At 42.3% G+C, this 22,383-nt stretch overlaps 1 protein-coding gene across 2 annotated transcripts in view; it reads left to right on the plus strand.

Moving 5' to 3' along the window:
* The window catches only part of PDZRN3 (PDZ domain containing ring finger 3), a 249,796-nt gene that overhangs the window by 224,500 nt on the left and 2,913 nt on the right, over positions 1–22,383 (plus strand). For both annotated transcript variants that reach the window (XM_002813516.6, XM_054551886.2), the window contains 6 exons: positions 3,340–3,587; positions 6,723–6,810; positions 16,641–16,739; positions 17,877–17,939; positions 19,705–19,806; positions 22,012–22,128. In XM_002813516.6, coding sequence (XP_002813562.2) covers positions 3,340–3,587; positions 6,723–6,810; positions 16,641–16,739; positions 17,877–17,939; positions 19,705–19,806; positions 22,012–22,128 — 717 coding nt within the window. The remainder of the gene's footprint in view (positions 1–3,339; positions 3,588–6,722; positions 6,811–16,640; positions 16,740–17,876; positions 17,940–19,704; positions 19,807–22,011; positions 22,129–22,383) is intronic.

Here is a 22,383-nt window from a genome sequence, read left to right on the forward strand (position 1 = left end):
TTATGCATCATTTTCTTGGTACCATTTAAACATCCACTCAATGGTACTAGCATTTGGTTTATAAAAATCTATCCAAGTAAAGCAATAGTTGCCATCACCTTGCTATAAAATTGAACTAAGATGTACTCCTAATCAGAGAAGGATTTTCACTAATTATTTTACCCACATAGAAGAATGTCTCTAGGAATGAATGAGAAAACATTTGTGCCTAATTTTACAATATATCTGTGTGATATTTACACTTTTTAGGATGTTTTGGACTGTAGGTAGTTAAGATCCAAGTCAAATGACCTAAAGTATAAGGAATGTATTATTGAATATAACAAGAAGTTTGGGGATAAGAGGTTCTAAACTTGGTTAATTCACTTACTCAGTGATATTATTAGGACCACAATTCTCTCATTTTTCTACTCTGCCATCCTTAGTGTGTTAAGCTGGCCTCTGAGGCCAGTTCCCCACATGGTCCCAAGATGCTGCCACAAGTCCAAGGCATGCAGATGACTTGTCTAGAGGCAAAAAAGGGCCCTCTCCTGTCTCATGTCCTAGTTTAAGGATGAACAAAACCTCAGAGCTCCCTAGCAGCTCTCTCATCCCATCCAACCAGCCAGAATTATACTGCATACCCATGTCTAAATCCATCATGAGGCAAAAGGACCAAGACCACCATGACAGGCGGGAGCCCATCAAAATCCACACCTCAGATCTCCCCCAGAGGGAAAGATATAGGATCTGGTAGAAAGGAAATAAAGAGTTCTTTTAGCAGAGAGGGGAGCATTGGGGTGAGGATGGGTGCGTGCTGCCCAGGCAGCTGACATTGCCTGCTGTAGTGTTTGTAAGAATTATGTGTCTCTAAAAAGTGTAAACCCATAGGTTCCTTTCTGGACGCAACTAGAAGATGGCTGGATTCTAATTCCCCATCCTCTCCTCACTTAGCTTAGTGTTCCTCTTAACAAGAACAGGAAGTTATGAAGGAAAAATACACCATAGTAAGAAAATCCCATTCTTATTCCTTTTTGGCAAAAGGCCTGGTATTTATATACTATTAAATAGAGGAAGAACAAATTTGACACATCTTGTAGCACCCACTCGAAAATCCTAATGTCTGAATTCATTGTGGGTATAACTAACATTGGTGCAAGCCATCCCCAGGGAATACCAAGGGCAGAAGACCAGCATGACTGGGTGGTATTGACCACACCCACACCTCCTAAGGGTGCTATATGTTGCATTAATTTATTCTCAGCAACAAATTTGCTGTAGCATTGTAAATTCCTGTATTATGTGACTCTTGGTGTCACACATTTAATGAAAGATATGGCTCAAATAGTTCGGCCCCAGCATGAATTCCACAGCACCCCAAGTTGTTTTTCATCCACATCTACACCCCATTCCTTCCCATGCCAAGCCCTCAGCATTCTAGGGTCTAGGCAGGGAAGCACTTACCAAGGTCACCTGGGACAGAAAGCTAGAAAGAATTCTTTCTTTCTTATCCTTCCATTCTTTTCTCAAAGGGAGAAACATGGCAACAGTTGTAGTGTTAAACCCTGCTTTCCAAGTCCTCCAGGATGGTGGTTCAGACAGTTCCTTATTTACTGGTGCACTCAAGTCATTTTGTGACCCAGAGTTCGTTTCTGCCGAACTCCCTCATGATGTAAATAAATTACTTAAGAGGATTGAATCCAGATCATTAATAACCTCCACTGGCATGATTCATTTGGGTTTCATTACAAGGAAAGAATTCAACATCTATTTCTCAACCCAACAGTTGTTTACAATGCACTTCAACCTAAGAGTTGTTGTCCCTGCAGGGCCAGAGTGAAAGAGTTTGGGGGGAAGAAAAAGAGAAAAACAGCTTTACAATCAATACCTATGTTCTGCCTGGACAGAGGGAAACTGAAGTGCTCTGAGGATAGACCTAATTGTCAGCATGCTTTGAAGTCCAAGATACTAAGGGAGGAAAATGTATATATGCCAAATAGGAAAAGGCTGTGGTTCAGTGTTCATTATGACATTTATAAATACATGCTAAAAACATGCACATTGCAAGAGTGGACCATTAATCTAAGAGATTTAAACTCAGGAATTGCTATGAGGAGTGACTTCAGTGGGTCAGTGTTCTCCAGAAAAGCTTTGAGAAGCTGAGCAACTTCTGCAGCCATGTGTCCTGTGGAATGTGATTCCTATACCATCATTTTACATTTGCTTTTTAAAAACCAACCAAACCACTTGAGGAATACTATAATATTAAAATATTGTGGAGCCTGAAACATTTTATGCAGTCCAGTCATAAGCTGTTACCAGACTTTCTGCACATAACTACTTGAACATAGTTCCTTTGTTTTATGGAGGAAGGGAAAAGAGAGGATAAATTAAATCATTGGACTTCCATCTAACTTGGAATGACTTTGATTTTTAGAAAGAAGACTCTGATTTCTATTTCATCTTATGTCAGCTGTTCTAAAGATAGCTGGGTTGAGTGAGTTTTGATTGTACCATTGGGGAGAATCCTGGACACAGCGTCCAGCGTTCTGAGCCAGCATAAACTAGTAAGGTCCTCTCATGAGGTTTGAGGCTGTAGGGAGGGAGATGATCTTACTTTCAGTCCTGCCAGCTTCACGGGACTATGATGAGAGAACTATTGAGAGGTATCTTCAGTTAAGTCATGCAGCAGACAGTCGTCACTCAATAAGTGCAGGCTTTGAGGATGCAGTAATAGCAAAGCACTGCACACAGTGGGAAACAAAACAGCAATTAAGCCAGTGGTCACTTCCCCCAAACGCTGGCCATTTGAGTTCCTTCTCCATAATACTTGCCATATGCCACTATGGCCTGAACTGTCATTTACTTAATATTTTCAATGGACTTTTTAAAGAGCGAAAGGATTACTATTTATTAAAAGGAAACTTCATATTACTTCCATGAAGGGAAGACTGGTATCATCTGACACAAACTGGAAAAATACACACTATTAAAACATAACAATGTAATGAATTTCTAGTTAGCTATTATTGCCTGATAAAGGCTCGGAGCCTGAGGCTGGCCTTTTCTTTCACAGGCAAGATTAGCAAGTGATGAAATTGTGTTAAAGACATTCCACGGGGAAGCCAAGCCTTCCTGCTGTGAGATTTATTATTGGATGCCAAATCTGAATACCTCCAAACTCACTCTTTCCACCAGGCATTCTTCGGGAAACCTAAACATAGAGAATTGAAGTTCTCTGACACCACCACCTGCTTCTTTCTTTTAGCTGCTTACACATGAAAGCAGCCAATCCATGTATTTGTCCTTCCATTTTCTGCTTCATTCTAACCTTGTCCCACCCTAAATATTTTTCCACAGGTCAACGGCAAAGACTTATCCAGAGCAACTCATGACCAGGCTGTGGAAGCTTTCAAGACAGCCAAGGAGCCCATAGTGGTGCAGGTGTTGAGAAGAACACCAAGGACCAAAATGTTCACGCCTCCATCAGAGTCGCAGCTGGTAGACACAGGAACCCAAACCGACATCACCTTTGAACATATCATGGCCCTCACTAAGATGTCCTCTCCCAGCCCACCTGTGCTGGATCCCTATCTCTTGCCAGAGGAGTAAGTAACCTAATCTTGAACCCCTAATGCGTTAAGAAGTATTTTCAAGTTGGTTTTTTTCTCTTCTATGTGGCGAAAAAAATTAATGCACCCTTTAATTTTCCTCCAAGTTGCCCGTGTTTAACTTTATTGTTTATAGAGGCAATAAATCGAATCCTGCTCAAAACCGCTCCGACATATTAATTACTTTATTATAACCCTGGAGCGGACTTATTCAAATTATATCCTAACAACAGAATTACTTACAAATGTTGTAAAAGTTGTTTCAGAATAAAATGTAATCACCCCAAATGGTAATTTGAAGATCCTGCAGTTATTACTAGAGGGAATGTTGATCATTCTTTTAAATAGACAACAAAGTAAGTTGTATGTGTCAAGAGAGCCCTGGAGGTTGTGCCTTCTGCTTTCTTGGGTCTCATTTCAAGCCTGGATCCATGTAATAAGCCCACACATGCCTCATCTAAGTACTGCATCAACCAATTAAATAACAGCTGCAACTCAGCACGCCACATGGATTTCTTTACACACACTTCTTCTCTCAACTTATTTCTGCCAGCGATAAAGAGTCCTTCAGAGGCTTCAAGTCAGACAAACCTGATGCTCAAAGTGATTTCTAGTTGCAGAACTTGGGTAACTTACTTTGTTTTGTGGGGCTGTATTTTTCCTATATTAAAATGGAGATAACAGCATCAGTCTCTTATCATTGAAGGATTAAATGAAACAATGTGGGAAGTGCTCACGGGGCATATGGTAAGCACTCAGTAAATGGTAGCAGCGATCACCATTAATTTGCTGGGTGATGTAAAATAGTCAGGAAAAAATGAAGAGCAAGACACTTTCTGTGATAGACTGCTGGCCTCCAAGGTGTCCAGTTCGACATAGCTTTTAACATAGCTTTTCGAGGCCAGGCGCGGTGGCTCAAGCCTGTAATCCCAGCACTTCGGGAGGCCGAGGCAGGCGGATCACAAGTTCAAGAGATTGAGACCATCCTGGTTAACATGGTGAAACCCTGTCTCTACTAAAAATACAAAAAACAATTAGCCAGGTGTGGTGGCAGTCACCTGTAATCCCAGCTACTCGGGAGGCTGAGGCAGGAGAATGGCATGTACCCGGGAGGCGGAGCTTGCAGTGAGCCAAGATCGCGCCACTGCACTCCAGCCTGGGCAACAGAGCGAGACTCCGTCTCAAAAAAAAAAAAAAAAAAAAAAGCTTTTCATGTGTGACTTTGCACATCTGAGGACACAGCCTCTCCAGCTGATGTTAGGGTCACCCCTGTGTTTTCTCATCTCAGCTCCATCTCGGATCAGATCATTGACTTGATACATTATTTCAAAGGGCATTTTCACCTCTTACAGGAAAATCCACTGGGTAATACCTGTTGGATTCCTACTAGTAACTCAGTAGCTGGAGTGAGCACATGTTTCCTGTGGTTCAGTCAAGTTCTGGATAAAGGCTTGCCCTTCATCCCTTGGTCTTAGTGGCTAGCTGTCATTGGAACCCAGGGCTAATACCCCAGGCTTGACAGAGTAGGTTTGGCGGCAGCTGGTAGCATAAAGACAGAGGACAGGGCATCCGTCTCACATTCACTCACAGTGTGCACATGTGCAAAGAACTATTATCTCCTTTATTTCTCATGACTGTCCCTTTATACAGATGAGGAACTGCAAACTCACCAGGTTCCACTGAGGTGATGGAAAGGCAGGTCAGTCAGACCCCGACTCCCAGCTCTGAACCACAGTACCCTGTAGTGGCCCATTCGATCCTCTGGAACAACTGGCTGATTCACTAAGTATGATTATCCAAACCATTTATCTGACGTTATAGACCAAACTGCCTCACATTATTGATGAGGCCTTTAAGGCTACTTCTGACTCTTAAATGTTGACCTGTCACAGTGATGGGCCTTTTAGAAGCTAAACCTGTAATTTCCTCTTAAGTCTAGTTAACATGACATGACTTATCCCCTGGGGGCGACTTGAGAAATGTCAGAAGAGTCCAGAGGTCAGGCCTCTTCAGGTTCTGGCTGCAAGGTCAGACAACAGCAAGAGCGTGTGTCGGGACTGAATGGGGAATGTTAAGTTGATGCTTGAAAGCCCAGACCTTCAACAGTATCCTCAGTACTAAAAGCCCTTTAAGTGCAGGCAGTATATTTGCCTGATGGGTCCAGAAAATTGAAAGCCAGCCCTTGTTTGAATGGCCACTCATGTCTGATCTGTTGTTTCAAAACTAAGTGCCTGAGAGGGAAGACTAGAGCCCATTGATTGCTGTGCTGACCTTTGAGAACGTGAAGGCTTGGGTCCCCAGCCAACAATCAGAGGCTGAAGCTTTGCATCTGGCACCGTGGACTGTTAAGCTCCTTTCAAAGCCACTGATGGAGTATGTTATGATTCCCACTGCCTTTGCTCCTTGAGGTTCCATTAATGACGTTTCCAAAGATGTCGTGAGTTCTGTGGACTGTGTTTTGCATATGTTGTCCTAGGGAAACATAAGCTTCCAGTCTCCTAGCAGAATGAATGTGTGTGTACTCATTATATGTAAACATATACACACAGATGCACTTAGGCCTACATGTTTGTACGTGCATTTCAACCATGTAAGTGCATACTGTACGTTTGTGATATCAAACATATTATTGTGGGTAACATTCAAAAAGACACGGTCCTAGGTAACAGCGGAACAGTTTCAGTCTCAGCCTTTTGAACTGATGTCAGAGGCCAGCACATATCTTAGACTGTTGCCTGGGCTCGAGCCTAGTTCTCTGCAGAGATAAAATCTAACAATGAAGCAATAAGCAGTAAAATATTGCCCTGTTTCCTGCATAGAGATGGAGTTAGAAATTAGTCACGCTGAATCACGTGACTGGCAGGCTCCGGGATGGGCTCTGCAAACAACAAAGCCCATCAGGCCGGCACTTTGCATCTTAAGTCCTTCAGGAGGAAATGGACTAAAGGCAAATGGTAAAATTAGGATGATGGAGGTCCTGACTGTGCTGAGAGCCCCATCCAGAGGGAAGTGAGTCATGAAAGGGCCTACACCCTGGGAATTGCTACTGTGCCACTGGCCTGACAATGGGTGTAAGAGAAACAGATACTGACAATGGCAGCAGGGCTGTAAAGATGTTGCATCTCTTTTCAGGCATCCCTCAGCCCATGAATACTACGATCCAAATGACTACATTGGAGACATCCATCAGGAGATGGACAGGGAGGAGTTGGAGCTGGAGGTATGAAGAACGTCCTTGTCTCATTTTTAGGAGTCATTATTAAGAACACAGAATGCCTAATAAGTTCTCTATAAGCATAAATTAGTTTACGGATGCCGATGGAAAATAACAAAAGCAGAACCACTTTTACTCATGCCCTTTGAAAGGCACAGCTGAGATTCTTCTTCCCTCCTTGGAAACAGAGCTTAATAATCAAGTCCCAAAAGCAGAAATGTAAACTTTTTTTTATTTGAATCACTTAAAAGATAGGACAGTAAATCGTGTTGTCAACCTTTGAATCCACATAATCCATACATTCTTATAACTAACATAAGCCTCCTCACCTTCCTCCCTTTTATGTCATCACCACTCTTTACTCAAAGGCAGATGGCTCAAGAGTAGGTGGATAAATTACTTGAGTGAATGCTAGCCCGCCGCAACAAAAGGGTTTGTTCACTGCTTCACTTGCTTCAAGTTTGATATAGAAGAAATTAAACAAGTCCGTAACTCTTCTTAAGTGTTATTTGAGGCCACACAGGAGTAAAGATTCAAGATGCTACATAATGTCAAATAGGTCTCTGTTAAGGTTTAAAATATTTAGAGGACACCAGGTTGCCAACAGAGTTCTACTTCCCATTTTCCTTTTAATAAGGGTGACAGAAAATACAGAAAACACTAACTTGTATAATATATTTATATTTTGGGGGAAACACTTTTATATTTCAATGGGGTTTCAAAAAATATAACAGCATTTTTGAAAGCTGATTTTATGGAATAAGGTAAAAAGACACCTGATGTTGACAGGTAAGCCCTTGGGTACCATCAAAAGGTCACCCAGGAAAAATCGAACATTTTATCCAATTTCATGGCTAACTGTTGTGTAATCTATGCTGTCCTACCAATACTTCTGAAGTTGAATTGTTTAGTGGCAGTAGGTTTTGTGCAAGGACAGAAGCAGTCGAATAGTAGAAAACAGCTGTATTCCTCAAAGTTACCAAGAGTTCTCATTCCAAGACAGAAGTTAAAAATCAATAAATGTGTGCAAACGATGACTTAACTGACGGTTAGCCAGATACAGTCAAATCTAAGGACTTGTTGCCAGTGGCATGACTGACTCTATGCAAGTTTTCAAAAATTTAAAATTTTCCCTAAATGCACCTGGTCTAAACAGGAATGGCTACTATTCTCACTATAAAAACTTGACTGTTTCTGCTTGCTGTCAGCCACTTACCAAAGCACTTGCCATTTAACAATTGCTCCAGGAAATGTAGTTTTGTCATTTTCAAAAATCAGGATTCTGCCTCTTATTTAGTGTCCTATCACCCCAGCTTCAGGGCTGTTTGGTGAAGCAGCCGTGACTCCTTCAGGACACTTGTTCCTTAATTTGTTAATGTATGTTCCTTCCAAAGGGGGTTCATAATGAAATACATTTGGGAAATGCCAGACTGAAGAAAACTAAACAGATTTCTTGGAGGACTTCTGAGAATCTTGACTATCTAACTAGAATCCCCTGGGGGAGTGGGCAGAATTTCCCCCACCTCTCTGGCAGAGTTCCTGTTTATATTTCCTCAGTCTACAGTTCTCTGGAACACTGTTGGAGAAACACTGCTCTCCAAACAGAGGGCTATTTCATAATCTTTATGGGACGACACTGCTTTTTGATGATGTAATTGTGGCAAAGTAGAGTTCTTTTAAAAAGCTGTAAAGTGTTTCAGAAGCTAGAGTTATGAAGGTAGTAGAGACTTTGCAGTCTTTGGTATTTAGTTAAACTTGACTTTATAGCAGTGGGTTCTTTAGCTCTTTTTTTAGTTTCTAATACCTTTGAGAATCTGATGGAACCTACAGCCCCCCTCTGGAAAAATGCTTCTGTCTGTGAGAGCTTGCATATGGTTTCAGGAGATTCACTGAGCCCCCACAGTATCTGCCCAATTTGGGCCATTCTGCCTTACAGTTTTTTCTTATTTTCTTATATCTGAATATCACCAGAACTCTTATGTGCTTTCTATTTCTCTTTAACTCGACTCAACTTATTTAAACTACAGTAATTTTATTTTAAAGGAAACACTATACCACTGCCTCAAGCAGAAAGTCAGCATCCATTGCCTTAAATAGAAAATCCCATACAATTAAATACAGTGGACACAAGCCAGTGTTATTAAATCCTGGTGCTCAATAAGGGTGCCTGCTGAGGGTTGGGAGCCCGGGGCCACTACATCCTGCCTTTTCTCTAAGGAGATTAGCTAGTATTAAAGAAGTGTTAAGACTAGCCCAAACTGAGTCTTTCTCCTCAAAGCATGAAGCACCTGAGAGCATCCTGCTTTCAGCAGGAGGGAGCCACTCAGAAACTGTTCCCTAGAACCCTGTTGTTCAAAGTCTGGTAGGAGGACCAGCAGCCTGGCTGGTCAAAGTAGAGTTCTAACCTAGGAGATGTGGGCACTGCAGAAACTTGGCCCCCCAGATCTTCAGAATCAGAATCTGCACTTTAACAAGGTCCCTAGGTACCTCGGTGCCCATTAAAGCCAGGGGACCCTTGACCTACAGGCCACAGGCCCAGATAAAGCAGCCCAAGCTGTCATTTCCTCTTCTTCTCTTGAGTCACACCAGCGAGGCTTTGGTGGTGCCTTTCATTCACTGCAGTGTAGAGATGTGCCCCCAAGTCACGAATATTGTCCACACTGTCCATGCAGTGTAACATTATCAGGGCCTAGGAACGACTGAGCCCCTCGCAGGCATGTGACACTGTGTTCCTAAGACTGCTTCTCTCTTTTCATGAATAAAAGCAGACACAACGCAGGTGTTTAGAAAACTAGTCTTGTATTAATATTTTAAGCTAGACCTTGGATGCCATCAGACTTTATATTCGTGTTTATTTTCAATTCTGTTCATTTTACTGTCTCTTACATTAAATATACTGTTTGGCCCTAGAAATGCAAAATCAGGAAGTCACCACTCTGCCTGCCCTTAAGGAGCTCACCAGCCATTAGGACCATTAGACATTAGCTTTTCATTTCTTCTTAAACAACCAGAATAAGGGCATTCTCCATCTCTAGCCCCTTTGAACGGTTACCCTAGAGTACTGTGAGTCCATAGCAGCCAGGAAGTCTTGCTTTAACATTTTGTCCACAGCAACTCAGATGTCACCAGGTCATTTCTCTTACCTAAGTACCTTCTCATAAAGTGAACCTGGCAGTTTCGGACAGATGTCATCCTCAGTTCTGTGGTTGTGATGGCTCAGGCCTCCTAGGCTAGGAACATATCAGCTAAGGCCCACTGCAGCCACTCACCAGAAGGGTCTCTCCACTAGAGAACAGTAGCTGTGCCTCCAGCATTGCTCTGTTTCAGAGGTGTGTCTCTCTGGTCAGTCAGTTCGAGAAGGTTAATTAATAAACCCCACATGCTGAGAAGTGAGTTTCCTAAAGTGGGCCCAGTTTTCAGGGAGACTGGCACATGCCTGTCATCCCTGCTTCTACACGAGATTTCTTAGAACAGTCGCAGTCTGCCTTCTAGATTCCATCCTGTTTTGTCTTAACTCTTGGGTTCAATTTTAGAAAAATCAGGCTGTTATTTAAGTAAGGGGCCAAGCTCAACAGACCACTTATCATCTAAATTGAATTGGACTAAAGTCAGCGCCTTCCAAAGAACAACTAGTTCCGTGGATATTATATACGAGGAAAATATGTATGAGTGTGTTGAGATATTATTAAAGCAAATGCACAGAGAAAAACAGGTGTTCTGGCCAGACACAGCGGCTCACACCTGTAATCCCAGCACTTTGGGAGGCCGAGGTGGGTGGATCACAAGGTCAGGAGTTTGAGACCAGCCTGGCCAACATGGTGAAACCCCATCTCTACTAAAAATACAAAAATTAGCCAGGCATGGTGGCATGCACCTGTAATCCCAGCTACTCGGGAGGCTGAGGCAGGAGAATTGCTTAAACCCAGGAAGAGGAGGTTGCAGTGAGCCAAGATTGTGCCACCGCACTCCAGCCTGGGCAACACAGCAAGACTCTGTCTCAAAAAAAAAAAAAAAAAAGAAAAGAAGAAAGAAATAACAGAAAAACAGATGTTCTCCCTTTTAAAGTACACAAAATGATCATATTTAGGTAAGTGTCAAATCCCTGTTATTATGAGACTTCTTAGAGTTAAAGGGATTACACCCAAGTGTACCCTAGGGTTGAACAGACAAATAATTACCCATAAATTTTCAGGCACTGAACACCTGCTCTACATCATCCTGTAGGCAATTAAGAAAGAAAATACATGCCCAAAGAAGGCTTTTTCTTTTTTCTATTGTTTTAATTTCCCAGGCGATTCATCAGTAGCATCCTATGTAGGCTGCGCAACTGCTGTCACGGTATTGTATTCTCAGGATGTAATTCTGAGACCAGAAAGGAAAGGAAAACTACAATTTCAATAGGAGACTAAAAGGCTCTCCAAACCTGGTTTTATAGAGGAAGCTAAGTATATCAGAAGGGAACCAGGATTGACCTGGAGATTATGCAGGATGCCCCAGCCAGTCTAGAATTTTTTTCTTTAGCCTTTGAGGCACAGGACAAGGAAGAGATCCTTAGGGAACCTTTCCTGGTCAGCCCCATCCTGGATTGAATTGGCTTTCTCATTACTTTTCCAGTGTAATCAGGGTCTTTGCCATTTTTTGTACTACGCCTGCAAACCAGGACCTATCTCGGCCTGCGTGGCACTGCCCCAGATCGTTACATGCCTCAATCTTTTCCCCAAATGTCACCTCCCCAGAGGACCTTCCCTGGCTACTCTCTGAAGCACCCCTATGCCACCAGTACCATTATTTACTTTTTTTTTTTTTTTTTTTTGAGACTGCATCTTGCTCTGTTGTCCAGGCTGGAGTGCAGTGGTGCAGTCTTGGCTCACCGCAGCCTCTGCCTCCTAAGTTCAAGCAATTCACCTGCCTCAGCTTCCCAAGTAGCTGGGATTACAGGCATGTGCCACCATACCTGGCTAATTTTTGTATTTTTAGTAGAGACAGGGTTTTGCCTTGTCGGCCAGGCTGGTCTCAAACTCCTGAGCTCAAGTGATCTGTCTGCATTGGCCTCCCAAAGTGCTGGGATTACAGGTATGAGCCACTGCACCCAGCCCATTATTAACTTCTTGTCTTTCTTCGCCACTAGAATACAAGCTCCCTGAGAGCTGGACTCTTGTCTAACTCATTTACTGTGTATTCCTTTTGCCTAGACCATGTCTGGCATATAGTAGGCACCCAGGAAATATTTTTTGAAAGAAGGAATAAAATGCCTTGTTACCCTATCTCAAACATAAGGTCCTTGAGGGAAAATGCAGTCTTTAGAAATACTTCTATATCCCACATAGCACCATGACTAGATACAGAAACTGTTGAGATAACTTAAATGTGCACAGCAACCTGGACCAGTAAGTTGAAGAGTTATGCTTTAGTGGCCAGTCTTCCTGGAGGTGGATAAAGCATTGAAATTAGTCTTTGAGATCCCCTTTGATTAAAGTAGCTGATGCTGAAACAGAGAGTTTGAATCAACAAGGTGGAATGGCCCTCTTAATACTCTTAATTGGAATATCGTTTCAATTTCATCTGAAATGTCAGGCTTAACTGTTCATTTTTATCAACAGTCCATCTAGACCAGTAAGCAACAAGATACCAGTAACAGGGGTAGCTGTAATCCAGATAATGCTACTGCATTATTCATACCAGTTTGATTAATAGTCTTCTTTGAAATCTTATCTCCATCACAGACAGATAACATATTGATAACTTCTGTGCTTTCAGCAATATGCTCAATTGTGTAAAACTAGATGAGAGTCAAAAACTAGATGAGAGTCACACAGAAATGCTGAGAACTTACAAACCACCCAGTAAGTTTGAGGAATTTTACTTTCCACTGAGCCCCAAAATATTGTATCTTGTTTTAAAACCACAGAATGGCTGAGTAAGTTTGTCGAAGTTCAATGACTTGCTCAAGAAAACCTCCCTCATTAAAGATGTAGCCAAACTGGTTTTTCATTTGATCATCCTGCCTTGGACTCTCAAGCTCATTCATTCAATTTTATTGAGCACCTACTGTGCACAGCATACAAGTCTAGACACTGCTTTCATTGCACAATTCATTATTAAGCTACTATTGCCTTACTGTAATCTTTATAAGAAAACAAGGTAAACCATAAATCCATACAGATCCAGAGGCAATACCAGCTCTTACACTGTTGTTTTTCAAGAGCTTTTGAAGGCCTATTATGGATCACTCTGTGCTTAACTGTCAGCAACCAGATTCTTCTCTGTGATGTTGAACCATCCCTTGAAAATTAAATGACCAAGGCTAAGTGGTATCCTGTGCCTTCTAAATGAAGCTTTTTCTAGCTTTTGTTTAGAGTTCCTAAGAAGGGCCAGATAAGGCAAGGAAATATTATAGCCCACACCATCCTGTCTCACATCAATGTCAAGTAAATACATAGAGTAAGCTCCAGAATACCCTTTGCTTTTTCATTATTGGAAATGTGCTTCACCAGCATTTGTTCATCCAATATCACTCATCCTTTGGTAACACAGACCACTTCTAAGATAGAAAACTGCTCCTGGAGTGCTGCCCTTGAAGTAGAACACTGCCATTCTTATGTCTGTTTTAAAGATCCAACTGAGAATGTGACTGTCCCCATGACGGTTTGTCCTGAGAGGATTTGTGATGGGAGTTAAAGGCTAAACGCAGCGTTGGGCTCTACGCCATTCTGCTATTGTGAGGGAGCATGTGTTCTAAAATGAACACTAACTGGGAACAGAACTATTAATTGGACCCTCTTCTCTCCCAAATGTCAAACAGCATTTATGGAGAATCGATTACTAATTTACTAAACACAGGTGAGGTTAGTGGCAACGTATAAAAAGTGTGTAAGGAAGGAAGCATAAGTGGTTCTTGATTCAGATGAAAATATCTTAAAGCAATAAATGTTTTGAATATCTTCTGTTGCAGCCTGAAACCTTGTTCTAAGTTTTCTCCCTGATTTAAAAAAAAAAAAAAAAAGTCATAAAGATTTGTTGGAGGAATTGACAGATTCAGAAGGAAAAATGTACAGAAAAATCATGATTAGCAACATGAACAATGTCAGCTACTCTATAGCTTAATAGTCCTCCAAATCTCTGTCAATCAAAATACTGACAAAAGATAGAACAGAAATGCTTTTCAGGTTAGGTTTTATCAAAATTGTATTCTAAAGTCTAGTGATATCAGGCCACCTACATGTTTGGTAGTAGACCAAATAAATCTAATCGTTTTCTACGTAACAGACCGTCACTATCACATTCTTTAGGAGTCTTTTTCTTACTTGAATACCCCTCGTACTTTACGCCTCTCAAATGGAACACTCAAATCTAGAAGTGTATTACAGAGTTGTGCTTGTCAGACTGTGCTGAAAAGCCACAAGGACCAGGTTGGCTGGTTTGTTTACTTTTCAGTCTGTCTCTAACCAATACATGGTCCTACTGTGTGTGACTGTGTAACTCACCCCATCTGCGACACATTCACCAACACCTGAACTGGTCTACACCTTGTCCAGTGAGACAAGTCTGCTAATCATGCCCTTGGTTGTCATGACCAGGAAGCACGCTTTGAGTAGTAGTAGTAGAAGAAGACAGTCCAGTAGAACTGTAGAATCTTCTGTACTTCCTTGAAAGATAGTCACCTTGGCGGCCAGCCATTCAGAAAAAGCTGCAACTTGAATTATCAACATTTCTCGTCTTTCTCATTTTTCTTCCTACAATCTTCCCACTGCTCGCTCTCTCTGCTTGGGTTGCACGTGGACCTGTTTCAGCAAGATGTGTCTCCTGCAGAGGTAGCACTGGGCGAGCTACATCTGTGCAGTTGGACCTAAACCGTCATGATATTTTGTTGATTCACACGAACCTCGAGGAAATGTCAAAACTGAAAAAGTGTTCCCTCTTACACATATTCAAATGAAGTGTACCCTAAGAGAGACAGGGGGATGTGTTTGAAACATAAGAGGATGATGTATGACTAGTATATTTGTGGTATGCAAATTGGTTATTCCAAAGTATTTGGAAACCCAAGTATTTAGGCTTGCTCTCATTGTTAAATATGACCCTTAAACCCACTTAGTATATATCTCAAGAATGAAGACATTTCCACCGAACTCAATTATCAGAAATTAATGGGGTTTCATTTAATAAGAACTTACCATATTGCTAGAGCTATAATTAGGAAGCTGTTGAATTAATTAACATATTGGTGTTCAGAAAATAATCTTATTAAGAGGGGCACTGAAATATACCCACTCGGCCACAAACAACTTCTTGTGACTTCAGGCAAGTAACCATACCTGCATGTAATTATTATACTACTGGTGACCGTGGACTTTCTATGGGGCAGTCAGTGTGCCAAGAGCTCTTGTGTGCCTCATGTTGGTGACTCTGGGAGGCAGGATGACAGGTACTAGTGAGGACACAGACCTTAGATATAATAACAAGCTCATGATCAAGCTGCTAGAAAGAGGGAGAGTTGGGATCTGAACATCTGTCTTTATAGTTCCAACTCTTCCCCACCACATTATACCCCGTATATCAGCAAGACAGACTGCTGAAAGTCATTAAGATCATAGCAGTCCTCACTTAAAACCTTTTGATGGGTTCCCATTATGCTGAAATAAAATCTTAGCTGCTCATGCTGGCCTGTGGGCCCTGCCTGGTCTAGCTCTGCCACCTGGCCACCCTTAGCCCACTTCTTTCTTCCTTGAACATGGGGCTCTGGCCATGCTGGCTTAGGGCTTTTGCACCTGCTGTTCCTCCACCTGGGAAGTGTCCGTGGTGCTTGGCACCCTGCCTTTCATCGGGGAAAGTTCAAGAAGTATCTTCCAAATAACTGCTTTGAGCTTCTCCACGTAGACAGCTGCATTCTCCTTCCCCTCTAAGAAGACCCTTGAGAGAGGCCACTTGGAAATAGTCCCCAGATAAAGTGGCACGAAGACCCCATCTCAGAGCCCCTCCATTCTCCTGCTTGGTGAGCAGATAACACTAAAAATTAGACCAACGGATCTGCTGGAGAACTTATCACCTGGCCCTTCAAATAGTCTTGCAGCTTGGAGCTACAAAAACTTGCACAAGTCATTGGCAAAGTGGGTGGGGGAGTGACTTAGCCTGGTTACACTGAGAGCCCCAGGATGGCCCCCTAAGGCTCCAACAATTTCCAAAGTTCTGACTTCATTCTGAAGCACAGACTAATTGGCAAATACAATAGCATGTATCCCACGTTTGGGCTCACTTTGCTTTTCTCTTATTTAATTTGCAGTAATAGCGGCTGAAACTAATTTCTCAACTGTAAATATCACAGCTGTTGTGGAGAACATTAATTGCACACTATCACATTACGCTCCTTCCTTGGATCAATTTATGTGTAATCTGTTTGCAAGTTCTATGACTGTGAATATTAAGGGAACGCAATGTGAAATGATCTAACCAAACACATTGGAAACATTTGTACTGAAATGGCTGGGTGGTTTGGGGTATGGAAATATTCTTGTTTGTGGCAGACATTGAAAAAATGCTTTTGAAAAGCCGTGCCCCAGAAGTCTTGACGCTGAGTGAAATATGGGTAATTTTTCTTTGGGGGATCAATGAAATAACTATTTTCAAAATGACTTTATATTGAGTGAAAGGTCAGAAATGCCCTAGGCATTGATCCTGTGTCCATAATCACTTTTTGTTTAGTAAGTTAACCAGCCCTACACAGTTGAATGCAAAGAAATCCAGTTCATCATTTGAAGATAATATTTTTAAAGCATTTGACATCCCCTCAACTCGCATTGCCTGCTGGAGTCTCACTGGGAATGCCTTTCTTTGTCTAGGAAGTGGACCTCTACAGAATGAACAGCCAGGACAAGCTGGGCCTCACTGTGTGCTACCGGACGGACGATGAAGACGACATTGGGATTTATATCAGTGAGGTACAAAGACTGATTTTGTTTTTGTAACTATCGTATCAAGACCAAAAGGGTTTTTTTTTCTTTTATATGTTCACCAACCCTAACCCACCTCATCAAGAACTCTTTGGAAAGACACAAATTATTCTGTCCCCCTCATCACACTCCATGGCATTGCATTTTTCCACGGAGGTTAAGTTCTAATGTCAGTACTTACTGCAAAATTACCCTTGAGAAGCCTGCAAATCAGCCATAAAATGGAGCCGTTTACGTGGTTTTGTGTGTTTAGCCCCGAGGGAAGAGCAGATTCACATTTCCCAACTCATGTTCATTGAGTGGAATGGTGGATGGAACCACTTAACACTTTTTAAAGCCTCTCTCTCTCTCACACACACACAATGTTTTTTTTTTTTCTCTTGGTGGAGTATATATAGTTAACTTCATATAAGTTAAATGTGACTTATATGTACTTATCAAACTACATAGATGCACGCTGTTTTGATCTTCCTTGAGAAGATAATGCAAAGCAACTGATTTCAGTATGGAAACTTTACAGTGCACACCCATCCTTGCAAACACAGAAACCCAATTTTGTCAGGAAATAAAATTTGTCGCTACAGAATGAACTACTAGACTTAATAATTATCTCTTTGGTTGTATGTCACCCACCAAGCTTAAGTTAACCCAGCCTTTCTGCATTTGGGGACATCCCTCCCCTTACCAGTCCCCCTCGTCCCAATTATATTTCAATTTTAAAGTTATTTTCCAAATTTTAATACAAGTGTTTGGTATAAAATAAGGTATGGTTGCTAGTCAACATAATGAAGGGTATCCTTTAACCTGTTCTACATCATTGATTTGATTTTAATTACTGTGCATGCAACAAAAGTCAGCTGTGCCTCCTCAGATCACCAGAGCCTGCACACACTGCTGTGTAACAGGGTTGCTACACAGGGATCCAAGAACCGGCCCTAGAAAGGGCTTAGAAGCAGATCAGCTCATGTTTGCCTCTCCTTGCACGACACTAAGTCTTGTTTATTTCTGTGCAAAACAGAAACACAGGGATGAGCATGACTGTGTGTTAGAAATGGTTTTGAAAGTGCTGTTGCTTATTTTCATGCATGTCTGTGTTTGTGCTGAGATGGTCCACGTGTGTTTCAGATTGACCCTAACAGCATTGCAGCCAAGGATGGGCGCATCCGAGAAGGAGACCGCATTATCCAGGTAAGTCCACTTCCAAACAATGGCCTCATAATGGGCCTATCACTAAAGAACAAACTGGTTCTAATGATAGGTCTAGGGTTAAAAATGCAGAAGACGTTAAAGAACAGGGATCACAAACGCAGATGTGTAGTGAGGCCAGACAAGTTAAACTAATTGTGAGGCTATCTCTGAGTCATAAGACACAACAGGGAGTGGTGAGGACTGAGACAAACTAGATGGGGCATGTTCTCCCCAAAGAGGGCCTTGCAAAATTTGAGCCAGTTCTTCTCATTTTCTTTCATTCTATTTGGATCAAAACAAACATCAGTGAGCCAAAGTCAGGCCAACAGTTTACAACTTGTGAACTAAAATAATTCTCATTTTAGATTTCTCTGAAAGATTAACTTTGGACCAAGCATTTCAGAGTCTCGTCCAGAAAAGGAGAACATTTTTGGCAAATTTAGCAGAATCGATTGAAAAGTCTTAGAAATTTTCTGACTCAACATCTAACCATCCTGGAATCGCTTCTAAGGGTCATTACTTGACCTCGAGCCCTGTTGCTCTGTCTAGTCCAAATGAGACCATTCATGTCTCTTTTGGCTACAACCTTCTTTAATCTCACAGAATTGAAATTCTTGGCTTCATTGTGTCCACAAGGCTGAGCTTTCTACCTCTTCTCATCCGTATCCTCTCATTCTTAATCCACTGTGTTTTTCTCATTGCATACCTCACCACAAGTCATTTTGATTTTCTTCTTCCACTGCCTACTCTAGGTTTCTCTAGCCTTCAGCCAGAACCTGTGCTGCTCAGGATCGCTTGCCCTAGGGAAGTGACCCAAACCTTCACACCTGAAGGGTCAGGGTCCTCAGCATACTGCCTCTTTTTTTTTTTTTTTTTTTTTTTTGATTGCTGGAGTTTTCCATTAACCTTTAGTACTGAGAATGGAAGCACTCAGAGTTACTCCAAGGAATCCCCTAGGTTCCAGACACAATCCTCCCTGCCTCCACTGTGTCACAGCAAGCCCATCTTCCTTGGTAATTGAGGGCAATCACTCCAGCCAATAGAGTCACCCCTTTTGCTGCCTGTTGGCTCACTGGTGTAAGGAGGCATGTGGAAGGCTCCACTTCCAATTCAGTGGAACCACTGCTGTGTCCCCTGGAGGGGACACAGGACTAAGACCTCCAGACCAGCAGGGCTCAAAGTCACCAGGACATGTAAGCAAAAATCCTGCAAGAGGGTTAATCAAGTGTGATGGTGAGAGTGTCACGCCCATTTGACCCTCCGCCTGGCCTAAAGAAGTTTAAGTGTCAAACTGGGGACACAAAACACCATGTATAATTCTATTCCATTTTCTTAACCTCAGTTTCCATAATGTTCATATCAGACCCACTGCTGCTTTTTCTTCTATATTATCCAATAATGTCTACATATACTCCTGCCTGAATATTATGTCTAATTGCTTCCATTTTCCCTCCGCAGAGCATTATGATTTTTCTCAGTGCCGTCTTCTGGAGGTCCAGCCCCTTCTGTTCACACCCCACACATCAGTCACCTCATGAACTACACTCATGGAGGCTCCCTTATAGACCAGAGAAACTGCATTGGTCTGAGCAAGACCCTTCCTTCCTAACATCAGTATTCTTTTCCAGCTACACGGAAGTTTTATGTTCCAGCTGTGAGTGGGTGACAAATGCAGGTCTGAAATAAAATAGAATGATTTTGCACCATCTAATCATGCTGTTTGTCTCCCCACTCTCCCCCGGCCTTTTTTTTTTTTTTTTTTAAGATTAATGGGATAGAGGTGCAGAACCGTGAAGAGGCTGTGGCTCTTCTAACCAGTGAAGAAAATAAAAACTTTTCATTGCTGATTGCAAGGCCTGAACTCCAGGTAAATCGGCTTCCTACAGATGAAACTGGGTCTGTATTTCTAAAATCAAAAGATCTCCAGGCCTGCAAAAGAGCACCTGAGTATTGGCTGTGAACTTGAAGGTGCTTTGTTCCCTGGAAATGTAATCAAACTTGCTGTGACTCAGAATTCACTTTATGATTTAGCCATTTAAGGTTGGTTAGATACCCACGCTGGCATCTATACTGCAGGCCCACCATGTTCGTTAATGCAGGGATCGTAGGGAAGGAAAAGGAAACAGAATTGAATGGAAAACACAACTGGAGTCATGTCAAGACATTTGATTTCCCAAGGCCTGACATATTTTCCAGCCTTGATCTGTGCAGGTTCCATTTACAATAGCAGAGTATGGGGAATTAAAACTTGTTCTTTCAAATTAAAAGAAACATTGAATGACAAATAATTAAAACTGATATGACCACCGAATAAGTGCTAGGCCCTCCGTGGAGCACTTTACACACAGGAGAGCCTTCCCAGGAGATGGAAGTTTCCAGAGGTTCAAAAGTCACCCAGGAAAGGCCCAGAAGGAGGGTGGTAAAGGAGGGAGGGGTTCAGGCCCAAGTAATCTGATTCAGAAACCACTGTGTTGTAATAACTCCTTCCACAGAAGGAATCATGAACTCACCCAGGTGACACTCTTGATCCACTTAGAATGGCTCCAGCAACACATCTAGGGCAATCCAGTAGTAGATCTCTTTAGATATGTGTATTAGTCCGTTTTCATGCTGCTGATAAAGACATACTCGAGACTGGGTAATTTATAAAGAAAAAGAGGTTTCATGGACTCACAGTTCCACATGGCTGGGGAGGCCTCACAATCATGGTGGAAGGCAAAAGGCACGTCTTACGTGGCAGCAAGGAAGAGAGATGAGAACCAGACGGGGTTTCCCCTTATAAAACTATCAGATCTCATGAGACTTATTCACTACCACAAGAACAGTATGGGGGAAAGTGCCCCCATGATTCAATTATCTCCCATGAGGTCTCTTGCACAACACATAAGAATTATGGGAGCTACAATTCAAGGTGAGATTTGGGTGGGGACAGCCAAACCATATCAGTGTGAAACCCAATTGAAAAAGTAGCCTAGAGACAGTGGCATACAGGGCATCTGATTCTCCACAGATGGGAGCCTCATGAGCTCAAAGAGAACTTCAGCAATCATCTCACCCACAGTCACAGACTTTTTCTTAAAGGGCCAGATAGTAAATGTTTGACTTGGGTGGCCGTACCATCTCTGCCATGACTGCTAGACTCTGTCACTCTAGTGCAAAAGCAGCCATAGACAATTATGTCAGCGAATGAGTATGGCTGTGTTCTCATTCAACTTTTTTTTTATTATTTATAAAAATACCAGGCTAAATTCAGCCCATGGGCTATAGAGTGCCAACTTCTGAATAGTTCACTCTTTTTTGGGCAAGGCAGATAAAGGCCTCTTAAAAGTGATATCCAGCCAGACTCAGTGGCTCATGCCTATAATCCCAGCATTTTGGGAGGCCGAGGCAGGAGGATCACTTGAGGTCAGGATGAGGCCAGCCTGGGAGGTCAGGATGAAGCCAGCCTGGCCAACATGGTGAAACCCCATCTCTATTAAAAATACCAAAATTAGATGGGCGTAGTGGTGCATGCCTGTAATCCCAGCTACTCGGAAGGCAGAGGTTGCAGTGAGCCGAGATTGTGCCACTGCAGTCCAGCCTGGGAGACAGAGTGAGATTCTGTCTCAAAAAAAAAAAAAAAAAAAAAAAAAAGTGATATCTTGCCCAAGCCAAACAGCTAGTTACTGTATCAGAAAGAACTCTTTTCACACTAAAAATCATTTTTCTATGGGACCTGTTAAACTCGTGTCTGGTCCAGCAAGCAGGTGGAACAGCTAAATTTACCTGACCCTCCTACACAGGTGTCCTACTGCACTGAAAGTAGCTGAGATGGATGAAAGAGTTTCACCCTGAAAAAAAAATCATGGATATTAAAGACTTCCCCAGATGCAGTGTAGGGTTGGAGGTCTCTTTAATGTAAGGGTGGGATAGTTTCCTGACTTAACAGCAAATCACTGGGCAGACTGCATTTTGATGACTCTTGGAGGAAGCCCTAGAAATATTTTCCCCCAAGGTAATGTCATTTTTAAAAAAACATAAATGAACATGAAAGGAAACTTCTAAGGCATGTGTTGGCTGCTCTTGCCTGCAGCTGGATGAGGGCTGGATGGATGATGACAGGAACGACTTTCTGGATGACCTGCACATGGACATGCTGGAGGAGCAGCACCACCAGGCCATGCAATTCACAGCTAGCGTGCTTCAGCAGGTAATGCCCACGCACCAGTCCCTGACACTCTGCCCTGCTGAGCTGGAGGAAAATCTGCTTCCTCCATCTCCCTTTATGGTGCTAAAGACCATCAGAAGCCCATCCACCTGGAAGACAGCAAGAAAACAGCCTCAAGTACTTTTCTGTTTGAGCACCAGACCAGTGAAATGCAAGCTGGTACTGTCCCTAGCTAAGCTTTTAAATCTAAGCAACATTGCCAAAGCAAAGCTGACCTTCTGATAATTTGTTTGGAAA

The sequence above is a fragment of the Pongo abelii genome, chromosome 2 (assembly GCF_028885655.2).
Source record: "Pongo abelii isolate AG06213 chromosome 2, NHGRI_mPonAbe1-v2.0_pri, whole genome shotgun sequence".
NCBI classification, from domain to species: domain Eukaryota; kingdom Metazoa; phylum Chordata; class Mammalia; order Primates; family Hominidae; genus Pongo; species Pongo abelii.